At 34.5% G+C, this 16584-nt stretch overlaps 7 protein-coding genes and 5 pseudogenes across 12 annotated transcripts, besides 4 other annotated features; 4 read left to right on the plus strand and 8 right to left on the minus strand.

The window, feature by feature from the left end:
• Window positions 1–15893: part of a mobile genetic element that runs on past the window's edge.
• Window positions 1126–1732, minus strand: TVAGG3_0334360 (annotated as a pseudogene). The gene has a single exon. A coding segment is annotated over exon 1 (607 nt).
• TVAGG3_0334370 (uncharacterized protein) lies at window positions 1826–2299 on the plus strand (the record flags this gene model as incomplete). Its single annotated transcript, XM_051230583.1, has 1 exon — window positions 1826–2299. The coding sequence occupies one exon, from the start codon at window positions 1826–1828 to the stop codon at window positions 2297–2299; it is 474 nt and encodes a 157-aa protein (XP_051100313.1).
• On the minus strand, window positions 2969–3598 carry TVAGG3_0334380 (KilA, N-terminal/APSES-type HTH, DNA-binding family; the record flags this gene model as incomplete). The annotated part of the gene is made up of 1 exon (XM_051230584.1): window positions 2969–3598. A coding segment is annotated over one exon (630 nt), but the record flags the coding sequence as incomplete, so codon positions are not given.
• Window positions 4476–5138, minus strand: TVAGG3_0334390 (uncharacterized protein; the record flags this gene model as incomplete). Its single annotated transcript, XM_051230585.1, has 1 exon — window positions 4476–5138. One exon carries the CDS (start codon window positions 5136–5138, stop codon window positions 4476–4478), a length of 663 nt encoding a protein of 220 aa, XP_051100315.1.
• Window positions 5307–6245, minus strand: TVAGG3_0334400 (organellar and viral DNA polymerase type B; the record flags this gene model as incomplete). Its single annotated transcript, XM_001304010.1, has 1 exon — window positions 5307–6245. The coding sequence occupies one exon, from the start codon at window positions 6243–6245 to the stop codon at window positions 5307–5309; it is 939 nt and encodes a 312-aa protein (XP_001304011.1).
• Window positions 6734–7285, minus strand: TVAGG3_0334410 (integrase core domain containing protein family; the record flags this gene model as incomplete). The annotated part of the gene is made up of 1 exon (XM_051230586.1): window positions 6734–7285. The coding sequence occupies one exon, from the start codon at window positions 7283–7285 to the stop codon at window positions 6734–6736; it is 552 nt and encodes a 183-aa protein (XP_051100316.1).
• On the minus strand, window positions 8120–8753 carry TVAGG3_0334420 (annotated as a pseudogene). Its single transcript has one exon. A coding segment is annotated over exon 1 (634 nt).
• TVAGG3_0334430 lies at window positions 8874–10072 on the minus strand (annotated as a pseudogene). Its single transcript has one exon. A coding segment is annotated over exon 1 (1199 nt).
• Window positions 11762–12374, minus strand: TVAGG3_0334440 (annotated as a pseudogene). Its single transcript has one exon. A coding segment is annotated over exon 1 (613 nt).
• On the plus strand, window positions 13645–14572 carry TVAGG3_0334450 (annotated as a pseudogene). The gene has a single exon. A coding segment is annotated over exon 1 (928 nt).
• TVAGG3_0334460 (protein of unknown function, DUF4107 family) lies at window positions 14801–15328 on the plus strand (the record flags this gene model as incomplete). Its single annotated transcript, XM_001318118.1, has 1 exon — window positions 14801–15328. The coding sequence occupies one exon, from the start codon at window positions 14801–14803 to the stop codon at window positions 15326–15328; it is 528 nt and encodes a 175-aa protein (XP_001318153.1).
• Window positions 15329–15459: a terminal%2Cinverted (terminal inverted repeat of Maverick-1B transposon ID:TVAGG3_0334310).
• TVAGG3_0334470 (uncharacterized protein) lies at window positions 15460–15780 on the plus strand (the record flags this gene model as incomplete). The annotated part of the gene is made up of 1 exon (XM_001318119.1): window positions 15460–15780. The coding sequence occupies one exon, from the start codon at window positions 15460–15462 to the stop codon at window positions 15778–15780; it is 321 nt and encodes a 106-aa protein (XP_001318154.1).
• Window positions 15894–16439: 546 nt separating the features above from the next.
• Window positions 16440–16473: a terminal%2Cinverted (terminal inverted repeat of MuDR-4N1_TV transposon ID:TVAGG3_0334480).
• Window positions 16440–16584: part of a mobile genetic element that runs on past the window's edge.

Here is a 16584-nt window from a genome sequence, read left to right on the forward strand (position 1 = left end):
GTACTACACTCAAAGTCAGCAAAGAAAACGTGCTCAGGAATGAACTTGCACTTATTTTTATTTACTTCTTTTGACTCTGCTTTCTTCTTCAGTTGTACACAATACTTTGGAGCATATGTCAAATCTTTAAATGGTGCAAGGTTCTGTTTATATAAGTCAGTCGTATATGTGAAAAGTTCTCCATAAGAAATAGGTTCGAAATATTTGCACTCCCACAATGTTTTCATAACATCCCATACGGTGTTGTTCTATCATAACGAACTACATATTTATCTTCTCTCTTTGTATAAATCTTCATCTGTTTCTCAATGTTCATTCCACCACACTTTCAAGATTTCTATATAGTTGCGAATGAAATATGTTGTCATTGGTAATCTTTCATTTAGCATGTAGTGGTCTTCAACAAGAAGTAAGTCAATAGTTCGAACAGTTTCACATTCTTTTGGTATGTATCTCTTTATTTCATTATGTCTTGAGTCATTGAAATAACCAATGGTAACATTAAATGCTATACCTGTTGTCAGAAATTTCTTGTACTTTACTTTGAGGAAAGTCTCTAACACGAATGACTTCTCTCATGTGGTCAATAGTTTCTTCATTTACTCCAGCCTGAATGCAAGCATAAACGAAACAATTGTCTTCTGTCATAAGTGTTGCAGTTCTTTTGTTCAGTTCATTGAAGATTTGGTAGCGTTCAAGATTTATAGGTAATGTGCAAAGATACTTCCAGAACTGACCGCTTCTCTTCTTATAAAACTTCTTTTCACCATTATCTTTCCAAAAGCTTTCTATAAGTGCTGGGTTTCCTGTTTGCTTAAGAGCTTCCAAAATGGCTTTCTGGTCATTTGTCAGTGTGCTTTCATCTCTATATGGTCTCTTTTTTGGTTTGCCTTTCTTTACATCTGACATCGTTAAGCCTTCATATTCTGTTAAATCATACATCTTTATTTCAGTAAGATTCTTTATGTTTGTCAAGAAGAAGTCATAGTGCATTTCAACAATACCTGCAGCATTTGCTTCTATCTCTGATATAAAGTTCTCCTTCAAGAGCTGATGTAGTAATGTTCCAATATTATTGAGATTTAACGTAGAACATTCATACTTTCCACCAAGTTTATAACATACCATCCATCTCTGTTGGAGTTTATTTTAATTTCTCTAAGAGTCTCATGAAAACCTTACCGAAATGTTTGTGTAAATATTCTCTGTTTGGTTCATCTAAGGCTTCGATGTTAAAGTCAATGAGTCTATTGCCTGACTTCACATTTCTCTTCCTATTCTCTTCATCTTTCTTTAACCATCTCTCACCTTCTTTTGGTTTGTCGTCAATGGAACGAATGACATCGTTAGCTTTGCGAACTTGTTCTATAGCGCTCTTAAACATCTCTCTTCTCTGTTGTTTCAGTGTGTCGTCTCTTCTTCTTGTTTCACCAACGTTTGCATTTGTTATGTCAAACATTTCTCTTCTTACTTCATGAGGTACTGAACGTCTATGATATAAGTCAATAGCAACGTCATTTAAAGGAAATGCTCTTGCATGGACTTCGTCCTCGCCGTGTTGCGGCTTTATGAACTCATGAATTCTATCATAACTTATTGCACCATTATAGTCATTGAGGATGTCAGCGAGTGATTTTTTGTTTGTCGCGTAATGTTTTGCAACATCTATGTTAGCTTCTGTAAGAAGTTGTTTTATTTCCGAGTGTTCTAACTTAGACAACTTCCGATACATCTTTAGTAGGAAATAAAAAAATATTTTTTTGAAAAAATTAGATTAGATTTTTTTTTAAGTTATTTTTCAAAATAATTTAATATTTTTATTTTAATGAAACACATGCAAGATTGCAAGTTCTTTTCATACAATGCTCTCGCTAATGCCATCAAGAATGAGTTCAATAATGCTTCAAACGTTAATGTTATCTTTAACAAGAAGTTTGTGAAAGAATCTAAGTTTGGTCAGTATGTCAGACCATTAGCTATTGTCATTGACCGCAAACGTTATACTTCACAAGAGTTAGCAGTAGTTTTGAAACAAAAGGGTTTCTTCGTGAATGTCAAAGATACTCATTATACTGTCATAAAGAACTCTAACATTGACTTCTTCAGTATTGCTATGAATCTTTCCGAACAGAAAGAATATAAGAAGGGTGAAACAAATGTGAAATATTATCCTTCATCTCTGAAGACAATAACGAACAAAGATGTTATACAGAAATTCTTACCAAAGGTTGAAGAAGCTTCTATTGACATTGACGAAGGAAGTGAAATGGTTGAAGAAATAGACCCTGAAGCTATTTAAGCAAAAATATATTTTTGAATAACTGAAAGTGTCACCACGTCACCATGTGCTACCAGGTTAATTAACTTCTTTTAAAAATGATGACAACATGACATTTTGACAACAGTCCAGGAAATAAATTTTATCGTTAATGTTTACGTTAATGTTTTTCATTGAAATCGGTAAGTTTTCATTAACTTTTTCATTAAATTTTGTCAAAGTGCAAATCTTCACTTCGTCAAAAAGTTAATGTTTTTCATTAAATTTTGTCAAAGTGCAAATCTTCACTTCGTCAAAAAGTTAATGTTTTTCATTAAATTTTGTCAAAGTGCAAATCTTCACTTCGTCAAAAAGTTAATGTTTTTCATTAAATTTTGTCAAAGTGCAAATCTTCACTTCGTCAAAAAGTTAATGTTTTTCATTAAATTTTGTCAAAGTGCAAATCTTCACTTCGTCAAAAAGTTAATGTTTTTCATTGAAATCGGTAAGTTTTCATTCTTCCTCTTTGAAGTTGTCGAAATATTCTGTTATTTTTTCCTTCAGTAATGGTAAGTCTTCTTTGAATGTAAGTATTGTGCAACCTTTGATGTCATAGTGTGTTTGAGGAAGAGTATTTTTGACAATTTCTTTTATTTGCTCATTCGGTGTCATTGAAATCGGTAAGTTTTCACGATAGAACCAGTTTCTGTCAGATTTGTAAATCTTAGCAAGGTCGTAAAAGCTTTTGTTGTTTCTTCTGACTAAATGCAACATAACCATATCTCTATCTTCTTCTTTCTCCAACTCTTCAGCGTAAATCATATACTTATAACTCTTTTCCTTTCCTTTTGGTACTGAACGTGGTATTCTTTTCTGTATGCTTTTGTCTTTTGCTTCAATGACTTCATCTTTTGCATGAAGTTTCTTTTCCATATCTTCACGTTCTGCTTTATATAGTTCATCTAACATCATGAAAATATAACAAGCATAACGAGGTGAAGCCCACATTGCTACAGCATTTACTAAAAGTCTATGAACATAATAACCTTTCAAACCAGGTGCCAAATTCTTGCGATTTTCGTACGGAATCTCTTCTCTCGGTTTTCCGAGGGAAGCAATCATATGAGGAAATTCTTCTAAAAGTTCTTTTGCCTGTTGGTTTTCAAACCAATGATATGCTTGCTTTGTAGAACGAAGAGCATTCATTATACTTTGCATCTGGTACATGTCATCTTTGACCGAACGAATGAGGCGAAGTTGTTTGTTATATTGTATGTACTCGTATTCTTCATTTATGGCTTCATGAACGATAGCAGTTGTTGTGTTCTCTGATGTTGACATTACTGTCTTTACATACAAAATAAAAAAATAAATAAAAATAAAACTAACTTTATTTTTCTGTGTTAAAGAAATGTTAAAAATTCATGGTTACATATGTGAAAAGAAGTCACGAACAAATGAAGGTCATAAGATTCAGCACATAATTCTGAATTGAATGGTGTGTCATACATGTCAAACCGTCAAGAATTGAAGGAGATACGAGGCTATAAAGATTTTGGATATTTTCTGACACACACCCTGAGAGAAAAGTGACAAAACACGACGATAGAAAAGTGACAAAATGGGAGAAAGTTGTCCCCCGACCAAAATGCAATCATGTTGAAAAAGTGACATTTGTAAAGTTGGACGATAGGATTTCCTGAAAAAGTGCAAGACTTGTCTTGAATCAGGACAAGATTTGTCTTGAAAAAATACAAGACTTGTTCTGAAAAAATACAAGACTTGTCTTGAATCAGGACAATTGTTCTCAAATTTGAGAACTTTACAAGAAAAACTGACTAAAAAGTGCAAGTCTTGTTCTGAATCAGGACAAGATTTGTCTTGAAAAAATACAAGTCTTGTTCTGAATCAGGACAAGATTTGTCTTGAAAAAATACAAGACTTGTTCTGAAAAAATACAAGACTTGTCTTGAATCAGGACAAAACTTTACAAAATGTAAACTTTACATAACCGTTTCTATCGTACATGATATTTAGTTGACATTGTAAACTATCTTCATGTAAAGTATGGCGGTTTTGAAACCGTCGGGAACCTTCACTTTTTGACGAACTTTCCGCAGCAATTTTTAAAATTTGTGAAAACTCAACGGTTTGACACATGCCATATGTCATTTTACTCAGAATTTTGTGCTGAATTCAGCAAAAATAATGAGTTCATTTACTCACAATATTTTTGTACAAAACGACCCCAAACTTTTAACTTCTTTTCTGCAGTTTCTAATGCTATCTTAGCGAGTTCATATTCTCTAAATTCTCTCTTTAAATCTTCTTGTTCCCATTGGTCTAGTTCGTATTGAGAATCTCTATAACCATAATATATCTCACGTTCATGTTCTAATTGTTTTTCGCACATTTTTCTAACTTCTTCTTCAAACAAAGGTTTAGCATTCTCTACTGTATCTTCGAGTTCTTCTTCATCTAATTTCTCATGAACTTTCTTGTCTATGGAGTCCATAATTTTTCCAACTGCTATGCAATATTTTGGAGAAGCCCACATTGCTATATAGTTTATAAGTCTTGCGTCTACATACGTTCCTCTAACCTGTTTGATTTCATCAGGAATTCCTGCATGAATTTTGTATAAAAAGCAACCGCCGGAATTCAGACGGTTGCTATATTCTTCACAAAATGCCTTATAATACTCTTCCCAGGACTTATTTTCCAACAACTTTCTAAAGTCTTTCCTAAACTGCTGACACATATTTGTTGCATTTATATAACCATCCTTGTCTCTACGTAAGACTTCAATACCGTTATAAGTGCCTTTTGTGAATGTTTCGCCATTATATTTGTTAGTGAATGTTTTTGCTTCGACTGACATTTCTGTTCTTACATACAAGATAAAAAGTTAGAAAAAAAATAAAACTAACTTTATTTTTTTCTATCTTAAGGAAATTCATTATTTTTGTGTTGAATTCAGCAAAAATATATTTTAGGGTAGATGGTTAGATCTAACCTCATTTCTACCCTCATTTCTACCCCAGTTATTTTATAAACATTTTACATGATATACGTTATGAATTCGTGAGATTCTAAACAGTTTTGTAGCTTCTATTTCTTCTTTTAGTACATCGAATGTTTTAACAATGCCGAAGGTTTCTTTATACTTCTTCTTGACGTCAGATAATAGGAAATCGTCAGCAGTTGGATAGTTTTTGTTCAGAAATGCTAACATGTCCATTTTATCTTCTGCTGGTTTCTCTACTTCTTTCTTTAAGTCAGCATAGTCGTTTCTCATACGTTCTATCTCTTTGACGGAGTAGTTATATTTCCTCATTGCTGCTTTACATTTAGAACATTGTGGATTCATTTTTGCGTTATACATTGAAATTTGACCTGCTAGAACAACTAAGGCGTCAATGGTTTTCTTTAACTCAAAAGCAGTTGGTTTTATCTGTTCATTCCATACCTTACCTCTTCTATCTTTATCTCTTATCTGCCATACACATTCTGCAACTAATGAAACAAAGTTGTCGTATGTCTTAAATTCTTCGGATTTATATATGTCAGAGATGTTCTTATATACCATGTCGCAATCTTTGTCCATAACTTTATGGTTGCAATGATATCCTAGAAACTCATAATTTACTTTACGTATGAACTTCTTTATTTCTACTGAGTCAGTTGGTTTCACTTCTATTTCATCGAATTCATGAATAGTGAGCTTTTGTTGTTGGATTTCAGGCAATTTGGGTAAATGGTCAATAATGTCCTGCATGTCATAAAGATATTCTTCATTTTCTTCATCCTGTGCGGTACAGTCTAAATTACTTGTTAAAAGTTCTTGCTTTATCTTCTGGATTTTTGTTTCAAAAGTATATGAAGAAGGAATAAAGCTTTTCATCTCTACTAACATAGATGTTGGATTCATGACTAACGAATTTGGTGCTGTTGTTTGAATTGTTGTTGTGCCGATTGTTGAAATCATATCTTTTATACAAAATAAAAAAATAAATAAAAATAAAACTAACTTTATTTTTTTCATCTTAAGGAAATTCATGAAAATTCAAGACCCTTTGGGTCTCACCGCTTAGCGGCTGAGGGTAGAAATGAGGGTAGATAACTGTTATTTTTGACGAAGTGAAGATTTGCACTTCGTCAAAAAATCCCTGAAATCAAGAATTAATTCCCGTCAAATACAAAAAATGAGGGTAGATAACTGTTATTTTTGACGAAGTGAAGATTTGCACTTCGTCAAAAAATCCCTGAAATCAAGAATTAATTCCCGTCAAATACAAAAAATGAGGTTAGAAATGAGGGTAGAAATGAGGGTAGATCTAACCATCTACCCTAAACATTATTTTTGGTCATGGACTTCGTCCTCGCCGCTTTGCGTCTTTATGTTAAAATAAATGGTACCATTAATGATATCATGACTGTTCTCATTCATGTCTGATTTACATCTAATGAAAAAGTTTAGAAGAATTTTCTTATTCTTTCTGGCATATTTTTGTCTTTCCAGTACTCCCGCTCTAATGGACCCAGATGTGTTGGCTTCGACTCTCTCAAGTTCTTAGATGGTATAACATCTTCAACGCCTCCTTCATATCTTACTTTATAAGTGTCATCGTTTATGTTATAGCCAAGTATTTCAATAACCACTCCTCGCTTTGCTTCGTCAATGGTTTCAGCAAGTTTGCCATTACTACTTTCAACTAATTTATGACGAGGGTAAAACGCTATGGAGTCGTCAGCAGCTTTTATAAGATATCCATTACCTTGCGTAGAGTCTACTATATAATAATTTCTACTTAACCTTAAACGTTTCTTTGTCAACGGTTTGTCGTCAAGAACTACACGAACTTTTGTACCAGGAATGAGGGTAAATTGTGTTGAATTTCTGATATTTTGTGTTTGACTTCGTTTCTTTTGTATATACTTTTCTTCTTGTTGTTGTGTCATTGAATTTGGTGTATGTCCTGTTGTAGAATGTGTTGAGGAATTATATACTTCGAGAAAATGTTTCATTGTTTCTTCGGTAAAGTCTCGCTCTTGGTTTAAATCTCTGAGAGTCCTTATGAAGCGGTTTATGATGCCGAGTATGTTATGGTTATGGTCTTCAGTAGTGTAGTGAGTTATGTTATGCTTAATGAGAAATTCTGTGATTTCGTTGCTGAGGTATGCACTGTCTTGGTCTGATGTTAAAGTACTTGGGCTATGTTCTGCTACAAACTTTTGTAAAACTCTTAACACTTCACGAGTTCCTTTGTTCCTCATTGGATATGCATATGCTTTGCGAGTGTTAACATTTATGAAGATGAGGAATGGTTTATGTCCTCCTTTTCTGCTTTGAATGAGAGTGTCAAATTGGTATGCGTCAGGAGTGTTGGAGTAAATTGGTAAAAAGTAGTCGTAAGGGTTTATTTTTGTTTGATGTACAACATTTTTGTCAAAGAACCTTTTCACTTCAGCTCTGTTAGTAAATCCCCAACTCTTTGCAGCTTCATTGAACTTCTTAAATGACCTCCATGGATGTTGTTCGAATACTTCTTTCAAGCTCATTTATGTAAAGTTAAAGATTTTATTCAAGACGGTAAGTCCGCAAAGCAGGCTCAAGCGCGTTCATTGAACGCGGTACCATGCGAATATAGTCACAAATGGTGGCATATAATCTTCACCCGAGCCTGTTGGATTTGTTGTGAAAGTGTGTGAATGATTTCCTGTGGTTCCACAGAAAATACCTGTGCTTGAATCTACTGGGTCACTTGAAATATCATATCTATGCATTCCCTGTCTATCCGAACCTGCTGCAAGATTTGTATAACCTCTTTTTGTTATTGAATGTGAATGACTACCTGTTGTGTTTGTAGTTCCTGTATGAGTGTGCGGTGGAAGGTTTGCTTCTTTAATTTTCTTCGAACCACCTGTTTGCTTTGAAGAGTTCGCACAGTATAAGAATTTATCTACAATCTGCTCCCACATACCAAAACCTAAAACTGTTTCTGGATTTGTTGAATTCATTGACGTATAAATAGAGCCTATAGGATATAATGTTTGAAGTATTTCTGTCTTTAATGTTTGAAGCTCTGTTTTGTCTGCTTTCTTATCTAACATTGTTGGTAGTTCATATGCTTCAAAGTTTCTGGCATGATCTTCGATATTCCTGCAACTCTTATCTAAATTGTTAAGAGTATCTTTTACGCTTGTACTTGGATTTTCTAATGGTGCACTTGAACCAAGGTCAAAGTTCAATATTATGTCGTCTGCTCTAACAGTAGTGAAGGATTTATGTGTATGGTTCTTGTCGGCTTTCTTATCTAACATTGTTGGTAGTTCATATGCTTCAAAGTTTCTGGCATGATCTTCGATATTCCTGCAACTCTTATCTAAATTGTTAAGAGTATCTTTTACGCTTGTACTTGGATTTTAATGGTGCACTTGAACCAAGGTCAAAGTTCAATATTATGTCGTCTGCTCTAACAGTAGTGAAGGATTTATGTGTATGGTTCTTGTCGGCTTTACTGTCTAATGTAGCTTGAAGTTCATTTATATCGGAGATGTTGTGTTTATGAGATTTCAAAACTTTGTTCATTGCTTCGAGTTCATCTTTGTCAGCTTTACTTTTAATAGCATCTTCAAACGTTATTTTTGCTTAACTCTCAATGTAAATCTTGGTTCAACTAATACACCGTTACCATTGAAAGTAGAGGCATAAATTTCACCGGTATAACCAAATGCTTCTGGTGCTTTAGCTACATCATACTGTACAGTACAGCTTATGTCATAACCTTTAGCACGAATGTATTTATATCTTCTTTCATTAACATTTTTTGTCTTCGCTTCATCACTTCGTGTTAAATATCCATGGTAGTCTGTTATAATCTGTTCGTCTGAAGTTATATAATGAACGTGGTTTTTATCTGCTTTTTCGGCTAATTTCTCTTCTATCTCATTTATTTCAAGTTCATGCCTACCACCACCTCCCGAAGAAGTATTTTTCTTCAGCTCTTGAAGAACGTCCACTTCGCCATCTTTAGTGTCAATAATGAGACTTTGAGTTAAAACCTTTCCTGTCTTAATGGATGTTTGTAAAACTTCTTCTTCACCGTGTTCGGGATCATGGTCGTCATCATATCTTGTGAAATCAGAGATGTTGTCATACATTAAGCATATCTGTCTCAAAAGTTCTGCTATTTGAAACTGGAACGAAAGATATACAGAACTTTCATCATCTCCTAAAGTCAAGTCTGCTTTCTTAAGTATTTCTTGAATGTATGCAATGAGAACAGAGTACCTTGGAAAATATTCGAACAATATTTCATTAGCTGTTGGTTTTGGTGGTTCTTCTGGAGTTTCTGTTGTTTCAGTTCCTTCTGGAGTTTCTGTTGGAGTTTCTGTTGTTTCAGTTCCTTCTGGAGTTTCTGTTGGAGTTTCTGCATCTCTTGACTTCAATGCTCTTGCTCTCAAAGACCTAAATGTTAGAGCACCAGGTTTTACAAAGGACTTTATAAATGCTTTAATAGTTCCTGGTAAGTTATTGTTAGCATTAAGTAAGTTCCTTATGCTTCCATCATGTACGTCCATAGCACTATGTAAAAAATCTATACTTTTCTTGTAGTCAGCAATAGACTGACTGTGATTTTTTAAAGATTTGTCAATACCTTTAAGCCAATCTTCATGCATGTCTGATACTGAGCCAAGAATATCATTTGCTTCCTTTAGTGTATTTTGTGCTTCTCGTAAAGTATCCAATCCAGTACGTGCATTGTTTGCTATACGTCTTACAGTATCTATTTGACTCCTTGTTTCTTGCATCCAACCAGATAAAGTTTTAATAGTATCCGAACCATTTGAAATGAAGTTCAAAGCATTTTTAACGTCATCTAAAGCTTCTTCACCAAGTACTGCCCATATCTTTCCGATTTGGTATTGAAGAACTCCATATGAAGCAGCTGTTAAACCAGTATTTATAAGGTCCCATATCCATGATTTAGCAGTTTTTCCATCCTTTCCATCCTTTCCATCCAAACCGTTTTCGCCTTGAGGTCCTTGTATTCCTTGTATTCCTTGTATTCCTTGTGGTCCTTGTGGTCCGGTGTCACCCTTCTCTCCTTTCAGTTCATCTTTATGTTCGTTATAATATTCTAATGTCATAAGGTGTACATCATTACTGCTACCAGCAACGCCGAGAATTTGTTTCTCATTCATGACTAAATTCTTTAGGCATTTAATGTTGTCGTCAAATCGAAAGCTCTTTAACAATTCAATGAGAACATTCAGTACTTTCACTAATGAGGCATCTACTGTAGAATTTATATATTGCACCGTTCCATCATTTATGATAGGAACCTTGCTTGTTGTAATGAATGGGTCATAAGTGTTAAAAGTATCGAAATCAATGACTTTTTTAGTTTTTCCATCGTCAATGACTAAATCATTGCCTTCAATGGTTAAAGTTGAGTTTTCGTTTACTAGTTCATGTGCTCTTCTTGCTTCATTTGTTTCATACGCATATGCAGCAATAGTCATATTTTAATGAGAATAAAATGTTGTTCTATTTGCAAAGTACAGACCCAAACGAATATGGAACAGTAAAGCTTCAAACAAACTTAGGTCTTCAGAATGAAGCACTTGCTTTCAGAGTTGTTGACTTCAATACTATCGCAACTTTTGTCATACAGATGAAACAGATTTCATAGAGATTGAAATAGATGACAAAAGAAGTTTTATAACATTTCCTAACAGAGCAGAGTATAGAATAGATAAAATTGCTGGAGTCATAGATACTCTCATAAATGAAGAAACTATTGACAACATAGATGTCGAACTCTCTTCTGAGGGAACATTGAAGTTCAGTAGGCAAGAAAGAGTTCAAGATAACACGAATGAGTCATAGAGTTCAACTTCTTTTAGGAGCATACCATATGACATTTCCTTGAAAAGTGTTGACAAAACGATTGAGATGAAATCTGTTCCATACGTATGTTATGGTAATTGTTTGTACATTGAGTCTAAAATAGCTAATGTCACAGGCATTTCAGGAGTTAATAGTAAAGGTTCAGTAGAATATAAATCCTTCTGTTATGCAGTCAATTCAATGTTCATTCAAACGTTCTGTCATAGCAACTCATTTAGGTAAATGGGTTCGCATTAGTCCTCATAATTTGAAAGACATGCAATTCAGACTTGTTGACTTTCAAAGAGAGCCTGTAAAACTGAAGGCACCAGTGCGAATGACTGTTGAAGTTGACTTTTTAGAAAATATTAAATGCAACAGCTTACAAGAGAACTCAGAGCTAAAAATATAAAGTATGAATGTTATGTATTAGGTCATGAACTTTGGTTGTTGCTGTTTGATGAAACAAATGAGTTAGTTATGTCAGTCAAGAGAACAGAAAAATATTGTGTTAGTGAAAACTGCACCAAGTCAATAAGATTAGGTTTGCATTATGAAGATGAGTTCGATACTGTTGAAGAAGTTTTGGATAGATATTACAAATTGCTTTAATTTACTAAACATATTTCAAGCAAAGTTTATATTCTGTTGAAAGTTTTGTATACTCGTTCGAATATTTATACTTAAACTCAACTCCTGTAGTTCCTGGTGTTTCAATGATGCGGATGTTACCTATTTTCATGAATAGTGGAGTTTGACCACAGCATTCGATTTCAGGGTCGAGATAGTCAATGACACATTGTTTCCCTGTTATTCGTGAGATAACATTTTCAAGGTCCTCCTTTGTTAGAATTATTTGGTTCTTGCTTATAAGATTTGTCAAAAGCTTCTTATCGTCTTTGAGTAAAATTGTTTGGTATAACTGAAGAAGGTAATGGTCTACGTTATCTGAAGGATTTGTTTGAACATTTGTGTAAGGGTTGTCGTTGGCTTCTCTTGAAAGAATTTGGTCCAGTGGTGGATACTCTAACTTAACATCTGATGTAGCGTTAGCGTTTGAAGCTGAGTTTAAATTCACCGACTTAAGTTCTGGTTCTGGCTCTTTCAAACACTCTGAACTATAGTTCTTTATGACAATATTGTTTGTCGTTCGTGAGTCAACATTTGATGTTGGTTCAATTGGAACATTAACGGCACCAGCTAAGATGGATTTGCTCTCATTTCATATAGAATAAAAACCTTTTTATGTATGAAATGAACATATACTCGACAAGGGTTTGAATGTAAAGCTAACGAATGAAAATATTGTTGAATTCACTGAGACAGGAGCTGTGTATAAAGATGTAGAACTACTGAACAAAAGAGCTAAGGGAAGAAGCAGGAACATGAACAAAGGGTGGAAGCCTATAAAATTTATGTCAATGATGGCTCAGGAGGTTCAAACATAAAGTATGCAGAAAGTTATAGAGTTTTATGCTCTCAAAGGTGAAAAGCCTTCATTTAAGAACAGCTATTCTAACGCATATCCTCAAAAGCTAACGGATGGGGAAGTGGATGATATGAATGACAGCAAAAATATTAACAGAAATGGCGACAGAGATGCATGGAATTTGTTTACCATCAGTCAATTGAAGGTTAAACTTTAAAACAATGTTGGTCGTTCCATGGAATATTTTTGACTTTAATGGTATTAGTCATGATATGAATCTCAAGGTATGAACGAGGAGAGATGAGAGACTTATATGCTTCCAAATTTCTTCAAAGGTAATGTTATACTGACTGTTTCCAAATGAGTTCAATATCATAGCGTGAGAAACCTTGAAAGATAACGAAGTCAGTTATGAGACGTTTTATGTTTAAAGCTAAAAACCTCCATGTTTGCATAAGTATTGCTACAGTTAAATGGTAATGTCTGACTTTAGTTATGATGTTAGCTAATGGTGAGTCAGGCTTTGACACTAAACCTTTACCAGCGAAGTCGTCACAAACGAGCAGAGTGTTTGAAGGATACTTTTTGAAGGGGTATTTTGAAAGTTTTGATAGAATGTAGTTTGTCAGTCGTTTCATATCGTAAACTCCTGAGTACTGACGTAAGTGGTGTTTGTCAATAATTCTTTCCATCTCCTCAGAAGTCTTTTGCATTCCTGACTGTATAAATTCAACGATGGCATAATATTTCCTCTTACGTCGAATGTAACGTTGAAGAAATTCAATGAGTTCACTGTCTGGAACTTTAACGACAGAGGCTTGAACTTTTGACATAAATGTTTTCGCTGTTGAGTCCATAGAGTCTGAAGTTGCTGATATAATGATTTGGTCATAATATGAGTCATTTCCTAAACGTTCTGTTATGAGTATATGACGAATGAGGTTAAATGTCTTACCTGAACCCATCTTTCCACAATAGAAATAAACACCATTTGAACAGAATTCATAATCTTTGCTGAAAGGAAGAATAAGAGAAGAGTTAAGTTTGTCTGTAGTTTCATTCATGTCTTCATCTACGTCATGTATTAAATGCTTCATTTTATCTCCATTAAAAATGCAAGTCAGAAATATTCAGAACATAGCACCGAGTCTAACTGACAAGAGTATAAAGATATACTATGAACATGTTATGATGAAACCAACCAAAATTCAAGAAAGTCAGTATACTTATGAATATCCAAGACACTGGGTAGAGTATGTAGGAGGTGAGAAAGCTATTGAAATCAGACAGGTTCGAAGTATTCCAGCAGGAAGAACAATATTATTGAAGAACTTTAATGTTTTGAGGTATAATGATGAAACAAAGAAGCAAGATAGTTTTCCTGTTGCTGTGTATTGAAACTTAGATACAGGAGATGACATGAAAGTTTTTAATACAAAACTTCAAACGGTAGTGAGAGACAACTGACTGCGGAAGGGCATCCATTACCTTCAGAAGTTACCATAGCATATAATTTTGAAACAAACTCAATAGATTTTAAAGTCATCTCTGCAAAGAAGTCAGGTTTTACATTTAATGAAGCAGATGTATATTCGAATGAAAACTTCAAAGCTATTGCATGGTTAGATAATGACGATTGTTTTAAGAAAATATTTAAATTCAGTGACTCAAAGATGTCAATAGATGACCTTCGTGGAATGTTACCATCGACGTTTACAGTAGAAGGTTCAGCAGGATTGCTTACAAGATTGTCAATTGATGGTATTTGGTCTCGTGAGAACATTGTTATAAAATCCAGTATAAGTGAATTTGCTGAAGAATCTATATTATGTCTTTCAAACTATATGTATTCGCCGCCAAAGCATTATAGTATAACAAACTTTGTCAGTAAGTTTAACATAAGACTTGTCGAACCTTCTTCATGAAAGATGTTGTGCTACCTAAAGATGGAAAGGATGGACTCATTATTGAGATGATTTTAATAGCATATTAAATGAGCTTGTTCTTGAAGGTCATTCATGATGAAATAACTGTTGTAGAAGATGTTAGCAATTGTTCAGACATTTTGAAGCGTATAGATGATATAAGAAATAAGTTAGATAGACCGCAAAGCGGTGAGGGCGAAGCCCGTGAGAACGCTTACGTTTCATTGACTTTCTCCAGTAACGAGAACTTTTATGAGATAATATTGAAGAGAGATGATTTTAATATGGTGTAAATGGTAGCTTGGGCAGCTTTAGGCGCAATGGGAACAAAAGCATTAGCATTTGGAGCAAAAGCACTTGGAGCTTATGACGCAGTAAATAAAATGAGTGGAGGAAGGGTTTCAAAGACATTAGATGCAAATAAAGGGAAGATTGGAGGCTGGGTTGCAAAGAAGTTGAGATTAAATAAAATAGGGCTCATAAATAAAGCATCCAATTTGGTTGCGACTGAGTCAGAAAATGCTTTAGGAAAGGACGACGAGTTTGCAAAACACGCAAAAGACTTTAATGACCAGATGAAAGGTGAAACAATGCATTTAAATAGATTCGATGGAACTAAAGAAAATGTTTCTTCTCCACCAGTAGTTCTTCCGTATGGTCCCTATGGAATGTATGGAAACCCTTATGAACGACCATTTGACCCATTGACTGGTGGAAGTAACTGGTATCATTACGGACGAAGAAGAAAGACAGTCAAGTTGGAGACAGACGTGAAGAAAGCAACTAAAAAGAAACCAAGGAAGAGAGTTATAAAGCAATGAATTCAACAGGGTAGAAATGAGGGTAGAAATGAGGTTAGATCTACCCTTCTACCCTAAATATATTTTTGCGCTATGTTTTCATACGTGTGAGGGTGGTGATATCATTTATTTTTTATTTTATTTTTATATAAATGACGAAAACTATTGAGATAACAAACTACAACGGTCATGAGTTCAAGAATTTGTTCTTCGTTCCTCGTGAAAATACATTCTATCAGATACGAGGGAGAAAGGGTAAAGTTAGTTTGAGCGTTTATGAAGGAATGAAGAATGGAAAGTTTATACAAGCATACGATACAAACGGTAAACGTGTTTCATTAGCTTTGTCAAAACTTACTAACATTTATTTTGACAGTGACTTTGACCTATATGAAGAAGAAAGTGAGTCAGAAGATTATGAGCTGTTATGTGAAGCACAGCAATGGGAGGAGTTGCAATACTTTTGTAAGTGAGAACGTTTATTTTTACATTAATGAAGTCGTTAGTGGTTGGCGGTTTGTAAATATTTAAGGTTAAGTTAGTGTTGTCGTTTGTGTTGTAAAATATACGTTAACGGTTTTGTAAATATTTAAGGTTAAGTGGTGTACGGAGGCGCGCAGTGCCTCAGTACACGACTTAGCCATACTAACTACAGGTAACCTCTGTGAACCGTATAAAAAATGAACATCTACATGCCATATGGTATCAGGTTTTGTTGCTTCATATGGCGTATAATAGTTTTGAGGGGGCCTGTCACTTTTTGGTTCTTTGATCTCCAAAATACTGTAAATTCTTCTGAGTTTATTGTAGGAAACTGAATAAACATTTTGATCCATGTTTAAACGCCAAGACATCTTTTGGATTCCGCACTTATATTCCTGAAATTTTTGGAGAACATATTGCAAATTTTCAGGAGTAATATCATCTGGTGCCGGACCAGGTTTAACGTTTGGGGGCGTTAAATTTGCATTTGTGTATGCTGCTTTAAGTGTGTTTTTCGAAATTGATCTAAATTCACACTTCATTTCATCCTCGTATGGAACTCGCTTACACGCAATTAAATAATTGAGTTCGCGAGATTCAAGTTTTTCGCGTGTTTGAATTAACCACCAAGAAGGAATGGTTGGTCTACGGGAACAGGACAAATTTGCCACACGGCACTTTTTAAAAAAAAATTAATGGAGCGGAGCGATACTCTGCTGCAGGAGCCCCAAGGCTCCCAATCATTACGAAAGGGAGCCTCAGGGCTCCTGAGAATCCATCAGCAGAGGCCTTTT

Source organism: Trichomonas vaginalis, chromosome V, assembly GCF_026262505.1.
Source record: "Trichomonas vaginalis G3 chromosome V, whole genome shotgun sequence".
Classification (NCBI taxonomy): Eukaryota; Parabasalia; order Trichomonadida; family Trichomonadidae; genus Trichomonas; species Trichomonas vaginalis.